The sequence below is a fragment of the Temnothorax americanus genome, unplaced genomic scaffold (assembly GCF_048541705.1).
Source record: "Temnothorax americanus isolate GAGA-0224 unplaced genomic scaffold, ASM4854170v1 Scaffold21, whole genome shotgun sequence".
Lineage (NCBI taxonomy): Eukaryota > Metazoa > Arthropoda > Insecta > Hymenoptera > Formicidae > Temnothorax > Temnothorax americanus.
Genome location: NW_027509349.1, coordinates 1691486 through 1706637, shown reverse-complemented (window position 1 = coordinate 1706637; position 15152 = coordinate 1691486). Strand labels below are relative to the sequence as shown.

The 15152-nt window shown below is 37.5% G+C and overlaps 1 protein-coding gene across 3 annotated transcripts in view; it reads right to left on the bottom strand.

Moving 5' to 3' along the window:
* The window catches only part of Sk (small conductance calcium-activated potassium channel), a 174731-nt gene that overhangs the window by 102070 nt on the left and 57509 nt on the right, over positions 1-15152 (bottom strand). For all 3 annotated transcript variants that reach the window (XM_077406894.1, XM_077406893.1, XM_077406895.1), the window contains 2 exons: positions 14377-14950; positions 8594-8864 (listed from right to left, as the gene is read on the bottom strand). In XM_077406894.1, coding sequence (XP_077263020.1) covers positions 8594-8864; positions 14377-14906 — 801 coding nt within the window. In that variant the 5' untranslated portion in view covers positions 14907-14950. The remainder of the gene's footprint in view (positions 1-8593; positions 8865-14376; positions 14951-15152) is intronic.

Sequence of the window (15152 nt, the reverse complement as noted above, 5' to 3'; positions counted from 1 at the left end):
TACCTTTTTATCATGATTCAAAGCCTTTTTTCGGAACTGAGAGGCTATACGGGCGATCAATATTGAATGTAAACGAAAACTCAACATCCAATTATATACATGTTTTTGTGGATCAAAATCGAATCCGTAAAGATAATTCTTACAATCCTTATATTGCAAAAGCATTTAATTCGCGTTCGGTTCATAACTCTGCACAAAAGCGTTCTAAATTCTAAATAAATAATTAATCTTCCGTCTTGTACAAATAATTCTGCAGTCGTTCTATCTCTGCAACAATTAATATTCGCAATATGCCCGACGATGAAAAATTACCGCTAACTCTTCTCCATTTGCCGATGGTTTACCGCTAAGCGCGCAGAATTAATGCGCGTAATAACCGCGCTCGGAAAGAAAAAACCGAGACATTGATTAAGTTTCTCTTCGCTTAATTAGCCGCGCCTCGCTAATTACCGACCGCTCCGTTCGCTTCGCTTCGCGCAACGAAGTTTGGATAGCTTGTCGCATGGAATTGCGGGCGAGCGCGCTAAGTTTTCTACGCGAGCGAGGAAAGAGAATCTTTCGCGGTCCAATCGAGGACCAATCGAGTGATCGACGAATTAAGTTGAGGGAGCGATCACGTAAAAGAAGTTCGGTTGGCACGCCAATTCTCTCCGCACTCTCTCTCTCTCTCTCTCACACACACACACACACACACACACACACACACACACACACACACACACACACACACACACACACACACACACACACACACACACACACACACACACACACACACACACACACACACACACACACACACACACACACACACACACACACACACACACACACACACACACACACACACACACACACACACACACACACACACACACACACACACACACACACACACCGCGATCGTCGCCGCAATTCGAAAGCGATCCACCAAAGAAGGAAAAAGTACCGCGGCAATTTACCACTCTCCAGAAGCGAGTAAATGCGGCAGTCTGCAAATTCTATTGAGAGTTCCGAGTAATATTTCTTCGTTCGAGTCTTCGCACGTAATGCATCTCGAGATAAAAAACCTAGTTATTAGAATATAGATCCTTATAGGCGGACGTGAACTAAATTAATCCAGATTAATGATTGGTGATGTAAGCGTAAGACTAATGCTAGTAAACTAGATAATTGCGCATAAACTGACTCGATCAACTTCTAATTATAGTGTTTATGCTTCTATAGAGAGTGATGATTATTAAGACACGGAGGGTAAGCCGCTAATTAAGGAGAGGTAATTTATAATTTAAACACGACCGGTTCTTTCACTTAGGGAATAAAATTCATCTTACGTGATCTTACGTCGTATAATCTCGACAGAATTTTTCCGCCGATTAAGGCTATTACAGTGTGACGCCCGAAAAAATGAGCTATTTTTAATAAATTTTCATTTAAAAAATATTGCATGCCAGATCGCCTGAAGATGACTTTTATGAAGAAGCTGAAGAAATTTTGTACAGGCCTGGCATCGCCGATTATAGCTGTAAGTGCCTGTTTTATACAAGTTTTCATGTAAAAAAACTTTAAACGCGTTTTTCTCCTGGCGGAGATTATTTCGGAAAAACGGCTTAGCGAATATCGAGCTGAATTTTTTACAGCATATTCGGCATGCGACTATCGTCCGTACTAGAATTATTAAAAAATTTTAATTTTAACTTATATTTTTGCCCAAATTACGACGAAAAAAAACGTTTTTTTCGAACACTTGCACAAAACGCCGCCATTTTGTTAATTTACAATATAAAATAATAATTCTAGTACGGACGAGATAGCGACACTTTTACAAATTAAGAATCTTTTCAAATTTTTAATTTCAGACCCCCTTTAGAGCTCAGATGATCCCCACCAGCAACATATCTTTTTTTTTTCATGGCCTTGAATTAGAATTTATTGTTAAATAAATATGTAATTTTATGAAACGAAAAAAATTGTTTTCTATTCTCTTAGAGTATACCTTTCACTGAAAAAAAAGTTTGTACCAATGCATGCAATACTTTTTAAATGAAAATTCATTAAAAATAGCTCATTTTTTCAGGCGTCACACTGTAATAGCCCCTTAAGGACACGTGGCTATCCACGTCGGTGATCCCGTGGAATAGTTCGGAACGCGAAACGGCTGAAAGTTATCCTTATGCAAATGCCGGCTATTATCCTTACGGAACGGGCGCGAATAAATTAAAAGTTCCGCGAGCTAATATATGCAGAACGCGCAATGAAAGATTCAGATTCAGATCCCGCGGGAGCAGCTCGCGGCCAGATCCTTTGTGCTTAATCTCGCATAATGAGAGAAGCGTCCCCGGGACAGATAGAAAACCGATGCTGGAAGATCCTCCGCGCTACTCTTTGAACACATCGAGCTTCGCGTTGCGCGCTTGCGTAAGCCCGCGCTCCGCGCGGTTGCTCCATGATTAATTGACTAATGAAGATTAATATGCGCGGATCACCATTTATTCCTCTTTCTTCGATTAATTCGCGATCGATTTCTGCTCGGCGGAAACTTGGGAATTTAAACAAGAATTTTCAACATTATATATTTTTGCAATTAAACCGCGCGACAAATTTCGTTAAAGTTTAATGTCTCGGAATAAGTATTAAAGTGCTATCACATCTAAAAGTTGTTTGCAAAAACTCTGACTAAAATTACCCAAAACATTAAATTCTGCCAATTAAAAAAGCTAATTAATTTTTGTCGCGCAAGTGGTTACCTATACGAACTTGTACCGGCATGAGTTGAATAAAGTAAATCAAGTGTTTGCTCAAACAATGAAAGTAATTATGGTGTAATATACGTATCTAAACGCAAGTAAGCAACCCGAAAGAGAAAGAAAGAAATAGAGAGAAACCACGTGTAATCGCATAACCGGGTTCATTAGGGTCAGCAGAAATCTCGCGCCTCAGGCCATTTGAAAGTTACTTTTTCCTCCAGTCGCTATACATATAAGCAAGAGATAGAAAATTCTGGAAAATTCTGCAGCGTTATACGTTCCAACACATACGCGCCTTCCATAATGTTCGAGCAAACTGCAGATAAGCATCTTGCACGTTCCCGCCGGCAGGTGTTTGCTGTCATTTTTGCATTTTAAACTAATAATTTTTAAGTATTTACTCGGAAAAGATTATTATTCATATAAAAATATTAAAAGTTAATTCGCGACTCTATTTTGATTTAGATAAGCATTAAAAAATGATATATTGTCAACGTTTCATTTTTGGTCGAAAAATAATTAACTATTTTTAAAATACTTTAAATTTTTTTAAATATCTTAATTTTTCAATAATAAATAAAGAATTACGATCTGTAGATTAATTTATTCTATATCAATTCACAATCGAGTATTGAAAAAATATATGATTATCTGGTATTATATTAAAACAATTTTTTATACATTAATAATATTATAGTTATATACTTAAAATTTATTTTTTTTCCACACACACACACACACACACACACACACACACACACACACACACACACACACACACACACACACACACACACAAAATATAAAATATTAAATAAATAAATCGAATCGAAAATTCCAGGACAAAAATTTCGAGATTGTAAATTCGTGGAAAAAAAACAGGCGAGGTAAACACCCCAGATAGAAAACGAAATAACAAATTGATGTATTTTCAGTATATATATAACTACGTTGGAACGTCTGCATCTGGCACCGTTTTTTATATTAAAACAATGAAACAGAAAAGAAAGAAATCGAAACGTGAAAAAAATCCACGTTGCAAAAAGTCTCTTTCAAAGAGATACACGATCCCGAGCAAAAATTCAATTCTTGCAGCTATGAGAAAAAATACTGCCCGCACGTCTAAATTTGTTGTAATTAAAAACATGATAACAAGCGGAAAAAAACGTATGTATTAGCGTAATCAGAACGTAAACACGTTCACACGTACACGCTGTCCCACACTGTCCTAAATACACCCTAACGTTTTCGTTTTTCCGCTGGTATCTTCTCTTTAATCCTATCGCGGTTAACAAAACATGTCGCTCTATCGTAATTTTACATCAAAGAGATATCGGACGGTTTCCAAGTACTTAATGAGAAAACAATACACAATCGGGCGCGAGTGAACCATTGTAACTCAAAAATAAATATTTATGAACGGTTATCAAAAATAAATGACAATGACAGATATATATGAATATAATTTAGATTTTTAAATATTTGAGAATAACATTGCCACGTTGATTGAAACAATATAGAATTGTTTGTATGCAATTGAGAGTATGCGTTTGTGCAACGGTATCAAACGCATCACTTGTGCACACTCGGTATCGCGTATGCATTCGATTGGCCCATCTCCGTATTTCCCAGCGATTACTCAACCCGCGGAAAATGTCAAGGGGTTCTCGTCGCGAGCGTATCTCCATGGCATGCATGAGGAGGTACCCTGGTTGGCGATCGGCCAAAAACGTCAACGAAAGCCTTAGCCCGCGCAGGCGCGTTTCCACGCGCCAAGGAGACATAATTAAACTAACAATGTCGCGAGAACTGGCTCGAGCCACCCTCGTCCCGACCCCCTTTTCTCATATGATGCGAATCTTGTTTAATGACGACGGAAATTTTGGTTTGCGCTCTCGCCCGAGAGAGAGGATTTCCACTCAGAAACTAAGCAAATTACGAATGCGGCCAGGAAAAAAATAGAACGAGGCTGATGAGCACAGGGTGTCCCAGAAAAGGCAAAAATCGTGCAAATTGTGTGCGAGTTTTCATTAGAAAAAATTTAATGTCGGATTTAATTAAGGATATTTGATGTTAGATGTGAGGTGATTCGATTTTGGTGGTGCAATATTTGGAATAATCAAAAATATTAATTCGAAAATTATAACTTTTATTGTTCCAAAAAAGTAAAACAAAATAACGTATTTTATTTTATCTTCTTCTAAAGATGAGATAATTTGACTTTGGTATTGCAATATTTGGAATAATTAAAAATATTAATTCGCAAAATTAAAATATCTATTAATAATTGTGAAAACATTAGAAAAAATATTTTATTTTATTTCTTTCCAAAGTTTGCTCAGCAAGGCATTTTTGTTAAAAAGTAAGATTCGCTAACGAAAAATTCTTAATTGGAAGCTTTGTTAGAGATAGCTTTTTACTATAAATTTAAAAAAATTAGGAACAAGTTTCGCAAACGTGGTTTAAAAAGGATTAAGGCACCGCGGATCAAGCTCAGTAATCCCTTCAAGAGGGTTGTTTTTACATAAACTGCCATCTGTATCACGTCAGGATTCTACGAGGCAAAAAATTCGGCAAACAATATCGAACGTCGAGCAAACACGGCAGTTACAGTCTCCGCCGGTATTCTCTAACTACCATTTAAGGGTAGTTCTCTCGCTTCTTACCACCCTCCGCCAGATGGCGGAAGACGAGTTCCATCGATAACCGGTTGTTTTGCAGACTTATATTTTCGGTGGCAAGTAATTAACTCATCGCGTTAACTGTATATCGAAAGTTCTGAATACAAAAACCCTATAAATATATTTTTAAAAGATCTGCAGCCCAATCTCATTCAATTTTCAAAATTCTTAATCCTTGGATCTTTAAATTTTCGCACTTTTTTGAATATTTGTGTGTTTGTCACCCTAAATATAATATAATGGATATGTCATGATTTAAAAACCAGCAAATCCTGGGATACTTAAATTTATCAAATCGCTGAATTATTAAATCTACGAATTATTGTCTTTATAAGTTTTCAAACAAAATTCTATGATGCTCGAATCCAGAGATCCGTGAATAACAATTTTGCGTATTCATATATAGACAATAATTCGTATATAGATTTAATAATTCAGCGATTTGATAAAGTATCGATTTGCTGGTTTTTAAATCATAACATATCCATTATATTATATTGCGTATATAAATACACAAAATTGTTATTCACGGATTTCTGGATTCAAGAATCATAGAATTTTGTTTGAAAACTTATAAAGACAATAATTCGTAGATTTAATGATTCAGCGATTTGATAAATTTAAGTATCCCAGGATTTGCTGGTTTTTAAATCATGACATATCCATTATATTATATTTAGGGTGACAAACACACAAATATTCAAAAAAGTGCGAAAATTTAAAGATCCAAGAATTAAAAATTTTGAAAATTAAATGAGATTAAGCAGCAGATCTTTTAAAAATATATTTAGGGTTTTTGTATTCAGATCTTTCGATACACAGTTAACGCGATGAGTTAATTACTTGCCACCGAAGATATAAGTGTCTGCATGCTTTATATGAATAAATATGGAGACTTGAAAATCTGCTACGAAACAATGTAACAACGAATTGCACTCGGAATTGCACGTGGAAACTATAAAAAGCAACCTAGTGAATCAATAACGAAACCTCAACAAACAACCCTTGTCGCATGCCGTGACAAATCATCAAGCCTTCAACAAGTAACGACAAGATCAGAATGGAAACAGCCGCCCACGAATCTCTTTTTATGAGGCAACGTAAATTCACTATCTCGTAAAGCTTATACGCTATTTGGATCCCACAAAACCTGCTTTGACACTGCGTATCTTTCCTCGCGCCGCGCTTTTACGATTCCGCCGGGCCTACGCCGATAAAATCACAAACGATGAGGAAATAAGTGAAACGTAAATATGAAGGACGCGCTGGAGAACGAAGAGGAAAGAGATCTGTCTCCCACAGGAGACCGAAATGAGTTCGAAACGAACTATAAAAGAGAATAGCGAAATGTTACAAGACACATTCGACATATAAACGACACCACGAACACAGCCATGACGTTCTCGAATAGGAATGTAACGAGTGTAGAAACACCAATAAAGGAGTTGAGCAACTTACAGTAAATGATACACTAGAGGAAACGAGAGAAAATGATGCATGCGTGGAGAGAAACGAAAAGAGCGACGGAGGACAAGCTGCAAGAGCGAGAAAGAAAGAGAAAGAGAAATCGAAATTGTGTTATCATATAGTAATCGTTATTTTTTTCACATAAATTGTAATCTTTATTATATCACTCAACGGTTTCTCCCGAGTTTTAAAATAATCTTCGAATTTTCTCTGTGGCTGTCTCTTTAGCGTTAGAACAATAATTGTTGTTCACTCAAACGTAAACCAGAAATGACATCCAATGGAGACACTCTAACAATCTTTTTTTGAAGGTTTCCTTCTTCTTTTGAATTTCTTTTGGATTTTTTTAGTATTCTTCTTTTTCTCCCGGAGAGTCTTTGGATTTCTTTCGGATTTCTCGGCTCTCTTTGTCGGTAGTACATAGAATAAACAATTCAAAGACAGCTAAAGAGAAAATTCGAAGATTATTTTAACTCGGGAGAAACCGTTGAGTGATATAATAAAGATTACAATTTATGTGAACAAAATAATGATTACTATTATGATCGCGGTTTCCTCCGGCTCTCATTCAACAAAATTGTTTGCCAATTAAATACAACCCTTTCTCCGTCTCCTTCTCCGCAGAACTAACCAACTCAACAGCAGAGGAAGTGAAAACAAACGACATACACGAGAAAAAGAGAAACACAGAGAGGTGGACAAATGAAGAAACACGTGTGGGAGGATTCGGCGGTGCTGTGCTGGACACAGGTGACGCCGCCCACGATGTAAGAATACCAAACTGCGCATAATGGCGACATGATAAATCAGCCATCTGTTCCGCAATTCAAACACGAATTTCAAGCCTCGAGGGATCCGTTATATGCTCCGCTCGATATATAAATTTGTCCCGCTTGCTCCGTTTCGGATCTTTAATAATTCATATATAAATGCATATTTATTTCACGTTTATTCTATTACATTATTTACCACGAAACGTTCGTTAAAAATAGTATAATAGTTTGGTAATAATATTTGTACCGCGTAAAAGAAATGATAGACGGCTTGTTGTTAATTGAAGTAATTAATTTGTTTGCTCTTATATAGTTAGTTCTCGAGTTGTAGTCGACACAAAGCGTCAGTTACTTCTACGTGAATTTCGCACTCAACAATGTAAATTTAATATAACAACATGCGTTGTATTAAATGTACATTGTCAAGTGCAAAATTATATAACATGTAATGTAACCGATACTCTATGTCGATTAGAGTATAACAAATTTTATCGATCCTCGACCTGGTACTTGATATTCATTGCAGATGATTATATTAATATTCTGTATTTAACTAATTCGTAATTCATAATTTAGATATATAATTAACTTTTATATCCAAATCTTTGCTCGAAATTTCTCCTTTCCAAAAAAATTATGTAGGATACAAAACTAATTACTTCTTAATTTTTCCTAAATTTATAACCCAATGCAATTTAGATAATCAACTTATTCAAAAAATTTACTTTTCGGAAAAGCAACCTCAACCTCATGGAACTAACTCTTTCTTTTCTTATTGTTTCTCGACAGAAGATAAATAGAACGCGCCGCGCCAGACACTCAATTCTAATAAATGCGTCGCCGTTGCGGTATTCTTGCATGATAAGGGCGGTCGGTTGTGCGTTAGACTCGCGAAAGACAGCGAGACGGTGAGGTCACGGCTTACCTGCCGGAACTGTCGTATGCCGCCATTGATCCGCAGCGAGTCCGCGGCGATGCCGGCAATCCCATCGCCGGGCTCGCGGAGCTGCCGCAGCGAGGCGGCGCTCGGCGCCGCGCCGGTGTGCAGCGGACAGCAACAGCCGGAGCAACAACACGCGGACGCTTCCGGCTGCGAGCTCTGCCGTATTATGCGGGCGTTGGGCGACGTGGTGACCAACACCGGCGGCGGCGGCGCCTGACACGGGCAGCAGTGGTGGCCGCTCTTCACGCTCTCTCTTCGGAAACAGAAAACATTATACACGTCGCTTTACGCGCGCACACACACACACACATCAGATCTTGACGTCTGAAATTTCGATTTTCCCCTCTTTGCGAAATCCCAAGCGGGCGCTTTAACTTGCTTGGGAACATTACTCGTTTACCCGGACATTTTAACCCTTTGAGGATCAGCGATCAATAATCCAATTTTCAGAAGAGAGAACTCCGGCAATCGATAGATAAGCGATAATCAAAGATGTTTTCTAAGAAAAAAATATATAGATGTCTGATAAAAAGAGAGAGAGAGAGAGAGAGAAAAGTAACATGTATCATGAATAACTTTATCTATCTCTCCAAGAATTCGGTTTTAACATAAATTTTTTTTTCATTAAGCGGTCTGATAGATAATGGCATACTTTCTTTGTAAACTTTTTGAATTTTTGCAATATCTTCAAAATTGAAGAAAATATAGTACACGAAAATGTGCTGTGACGTCATACCTTATATGCGAAATCTTTTGAAGTTGCCGTCATCAAAGAAACTTTAGCAAGCTATAACTTTCTCAAATTTAGGTTTTTTTTTTTAATTCAAAAAGTACTAAAAATCGGCTTAGATTCTCTACATTAATTATGGATACCGCTTAATAAAAAAAAATGTTAAAACCGAATTAAAGTTAAAAACTGATCGCTTAGTTTCCACTGTTAGGAAACTCCATTAATTTCTGGTTATTCACTTCATTCCCGTCTGCTAGTAGATAAAAAATGAAATTAACTTCCGTAACTAGCTTTAATATCGCGCTGTTCTCATTTCCTCAATTTTTATTTTTTGATACCGTACGTTAATATTGAGCGTGAGTTAATATCTAGCTACGTTTAGCTTGGCGTGATTAATATAGCAGGTTGACATTATAAAAGAATATTAAACAGGGAGAGGAAAGCGAGAGAGAAAACTTGATTGTAAAATATAATACCGATGTGTTATGGTTGCTCCCGTGTCGTTTATAGTGTCTGAAAATTGTACGGTTGGTATAGTTTCACGGCTGGCGTGGACTATAAAGTTAAACTGATAGTCTCAAATACGTGATCCAATATTGCACATGGCCCACTCGTCCGTGGACTAATTTCACTGAAAACTGTTTCGCCGCTAAATTGGTGGCACCGTGCAATTGGTGTCTCAAAGGTCTCTTTCGGCTACAGATATGAGGAATAATAATTATTTCAACACCACCAGTATCGGCTAATTTCTATATTGTAAGCGAAATTAACGGAAACTTTTCAGATTTCAAATTATTAATTCTCCGAATTCCAGCATCGCTTACAAAGCTTCAACTAATTTTAATTATACTTTACTTTAACAAAAGTTGCATTTGCAATTAATTATATTTAATCATTTAATGTTACTTAATGTTATATAACTTCAATTCTTTCTGTCATCAGAAGAATCAAAGATGTTTAAAGAAATCATAAGGGACGCGGTATTTCTAGACTCTCGAATACATGATACACACACGAGATTGCTGATAAAATTATCGCGTGAGATTTCTTCGCGGGAGAACCCTTCCTTGGTTGGACGTCTAATTTGATTTTGTCGGATACTGGGATTTGTTTTAGAATATGTTCGGCATATCACTCTTTGTCTAAAAGCGCCTTAAGTCAAGAGTCCTTGGCTTATAAGACAAGTGGTGAGCCTGTCGTCTAAAGATATCATTAACTGTCGTGCACTTCGACCTTCGGTGAAAACTGAAGTTCCCTGGCTTCTGAATGGCTCCTTAGGATAACAATGGATCTTTTATTCATGGTTCCCAATATACTTATTTTACGTCAAAGTTATAAAAGACATATTTACAGAAACATAACTTTCTTAATTAATAAATATGATAGGTATCGTTCAATGACAATGCTGTACCAGCCAGAATACGATATGAAACGATGTCACTCGACCTTGCTGGACCTTGCAATCTGTTGCGTATTTTGTGCACTGAAATCTTTCGGAACAAATCTTCAATTATATTTATTAAACTTCTTACAGCATGAATCTTAAGTCGCGGTACCTTGACACAAAGTAAACTTGAAATTAATCTAAGTTTTACTATTCTTTCTTGTACCTGTCAAACTTTATTGCAATCCTTTCAATACTTTGATATCGAACTATTAATGCATCAATTTATTTTGTATGTCATCTTCTGAGATTATAACACATAAGTTGTCCTTTCAATTCAACATGCGCTCGATGTCTGATAAAAATTAAAATGAGAATAAACGTAATACATAATAAATTGTACTAAGCAGCTGAGGCTACGAATGCGGTGGCGGAAAAGGTCAATGTAAAATGAAAGGTCAACGACGCGATTTTCACGTCGGGAATGCCTGGCAATGCCATTTTTTTATATGCCGTACCTCCCGCGGCAATCCCCGGTGCACGTTTTCCCGGTCTCCGAAGGGGTTACAGGACAACATAAAATTCAGCGGCTCAACTTTTGACCCGGTAAACGAGATTGTCCTAGAAACTCGCGATGGCGGCGAGTGCCAGAATTTCCCCCGGACCGGCAAAGAGAAAAGCCTCTTCTGCCTGGACGATCCTCGTTCAAGGAAACAAAGGCGTCGCATTTTTCCGAGAGCAACGCATTTCTGGGAGGATGGGCGATTCCCAGCGGTGAATTGCCGGGCGTACTTAGATGAAAGTGGCCGATTCGCAACGAATAGATTCCCTTCTCCTCGTGGCCCAGATAAATCCCAGATAAAAATCCACGTAAATACAAAGTTCTTTGATTCAGGAACGGCACTCTCAGCTATTCTTCTCGCGTAAAGGAAATTGATGAGAAAACCGAGATCACGGACTTTAAGGATGTATGTCACTTATGTCAAAATAACAGGATAAAGTTGAAATTTACAGAGATTGTGCACTTATATATATCCCAAAAACCTGTTATTTTTGCGATCAATTGTCCGACCCGTTTCTGAGATATTTGCTTTAAAAGTTACAGAAATTGTATGTATATATATATATATATATATATATATATATATATATACTTCCCATGTAAATATCATAATATGTATTTCTGCTCATGAATGGTAAAAATAAATGAAATTTTTATGGTACACTTCTATGACATCGAGAATTGCAATTACGGTTTTTTAAGATTTTTTGGTTAGGTATATTTTTCTTTTCAATTTTTTAATGAATTATTTAAACAATATCAAGTACAAAAATAGGACAAAATTGCGATTTTTACGCTTTTTCTGTCCCAATAATACCATGTTGTTTATGAATAATTTCTGAGATTAGCTCTACACTGTTTAATCAAGAAAACAAAATTATATATACTAAGCTATCTGACATACATCCTTAAGTATCCTCTTAATGCGAAGGATAATGTTTTCATGTAATTTCGGAATTGTAATGGATAATATCAACGATTGGATATACTATACAATGAATATCGGAAACTTTCTATATGTGTGTGCCGCACCTGGGACATCATCGTCCCAGTAGTATATCGGGAATAGCGTACGGCGTTCAATAATAAATGCAAAGAGGACACAACGAAATCATAAGCAATGACGAAAACGTGGAAAAATATATTCGTATTTCGCGTTCTTCTATGGAGAACCGTCTGAAACTATCCATCCCCGATTCTGTTACATACAAATACAAATTTATACGACAGCGCGGTCGACTAAAGCTCGCGAAGTAGTTAAACTTTGCCAATTACACAAGTCCAAACTTTCTATGCGTGTTTAAAGCCGCACAACTGTCGTTTCCTTCTTTCGACACGTGCTAAATTCTCATAGATTAACGCTTGTCATGCGATGCAAATGTAAGTAACAACTATGTAACAAAACCGTCCGTTTTTAGCACACGTCGCGATACGCGCGTGAACGAGCCACGGTCGGCGTCATTCATTTAAACGAGTAACATTTGAACTTTTTATTATTTCGCTCGGGGCGTACTGTTGGCAATAGCCGTCGTTTAATAGTAAATTGAATGGTTCTTTGAAAATAAATGTGGCTGCTTGCAGTAATAGTTTAGAGCTTTCTTTTTGTCGCCTTTATATTTCGTTACTTCAAACATTTACTTATGTTTATATTAACCGCGCAAATATATACACCTACGCTTGTGCGCTCGTTTTACATTTCTGACTGAATAAACGGCTACACTTTTCCTACGTACGCGTATTAACATATGTGAAACCGCACGTACCGTGCGCCGTATGAGCGGTTGAAAAATAAATGCCACTACCATATTGATGAACAGACACACAAAACAATTCTTTCTATATATCTATATCATCTCTATTAAATAAAACAAGTAGAAACTTGCACATTGTTTCCTCGTAGTTTTTAATTGTGCAAGTAGAAACTTGCACATTGCTTCCTCATAGTTCCTAAGTGTGCAAGTTTTTATTTTATTCGAGGTATAATTATCGGTATTTATTTGTTTTGGCTTCCTCATAGAGGAAGCTTTGTTAGCAAAGGTTCTGATTTCACACTTAACTCTTTTGGGGACTGCGTAAATAATTATATACATTCACTAAAAAATACTAAAAATACTTGTCCACTTAAAAACTAAAACAATACTTTATCGATAAAAAAAATCAGCCCGATATTATAAATATTTGAGATAGCGATTTATTTTTAATTCTATTATATTTTCCAGTCTTTTCTACCCCTATTTCATATATAATTGGTTAAAATTTGGTTGATCAGATCAAGTTTTATAAAGCTTCTATGTATGTACGAATTCTTCGAAATTTCAAATGTGTGTAATACGAGATCTGATCAATCAAATTTTAATAAATTATATATGAAATAGGGGTAGAAAAAAAACTGGAAAATATAATAAAATTAAAAATAAATCGCTATCTCAAATATTGAGAAAGCGGCAGCGTAAAACACATTTTTCAAAAAAAGGAAAATCTGCATAAAATCTATACCGGTAGACCGATTTCAATAAAATTTGAGGAGGACATACTTTCTATAATACTCTATTTGTGTGCAAAAATTCAAACTGGTATCTAAAAAATTGTAGAAGTAGATGCGTGTACAAAAATCCGTACACACACACACACACACACACATACATACATACTTCCGGACATTTTTTACTAATATGATTTTTCGACATTTTAGAACATTCTAAACCTATTTCCATCAAAATCTCGAAAAAAAAATTTTTCACCATTACAAAGCTTCCTCTATGAGGAAGCAAAAGAGTGAGGTCGTATCAATTGTTTCTTTATGCGGTGAAGGTCGCATTGTACGTTTAGCATCGTATAATGATGGAGAACTAAATTGCAACACACGGAATACGATATTACGCCATTAACCATGAAAAAGAGAAAAATTAATGATTTGAACATTCCGTGCTATATCATATCTCGCTTTTCCTGAATTTCCTGAATTTTTATTTCTCTCTTTCTGTAGCATAAATTTCAACAGTAATTTACTACATCACGCAGCGTTTCTCATATAGTTGCAGCGTTGCTGTTCTCTTTTTTTCTCATCTATCTATCTATCTAAAATTTACCTCGAGACGCTGCGGGCCAAATGAAGGGCCGAAGTGGGCGCAAGAGAATCCCTTCGGTCGCACCTGCATCTGTACTGATGCGACTGCCTGGACGACCGGTAGAACGTCGGCTGCGCCTGCAACTGCGACTGCTGCACCTGCGGCTGCTGGAGCTGCGGCTGCGGCTGCGGCTGCTGTTGCTGCTGCGGCTGTTGCTGCTGTTGCTGCTGAATCTGCGGCGGCGGCAGTAACTGCGGCTCGCCCCCGTCCAGCCGACAGTGAAGCTCGATGTCCGGTACCGATCTGGTAGCCGAGTCCTCGTTGGTGCCGCTCTCCTCGGAGCCGCCGAGCCCGGACACGGACAGTTGCGGCGAGGTGACGGGGAATGTCGCCCGATCCTGCCGCGTGAGAACCGGCTTGCCCTGAGACGCCACGGCCACCACGACTGGCGGCGGCGGCGGCCTGCCCAGCAGAGCCTCCGTCTCCTCGTTACTCCCATAATCGGTACCGGGACCACCTTCCTGCCCGACCGCGTTGCCGTTTGTGTTCATCTCGTGCCGGTTAATAGTCAACTGCTACGTTACGTTGCCATCTCCTGAAACGAGAACAAAACAATTATTTAACGAGATTCTCGGCAAATCCGCAAATCCTGGTTGTAATAAAAACGTCACGCACGCGAGTAGGAAACCTGTACATTCCCCTCGACTTAATCTGCAAACCTGGGATTAATATATAAATAGACTTTTCCCCTCAGAGTTTGAAAAGCGTTTTTTTCTCGAGGAACGGTCCTCTTACAA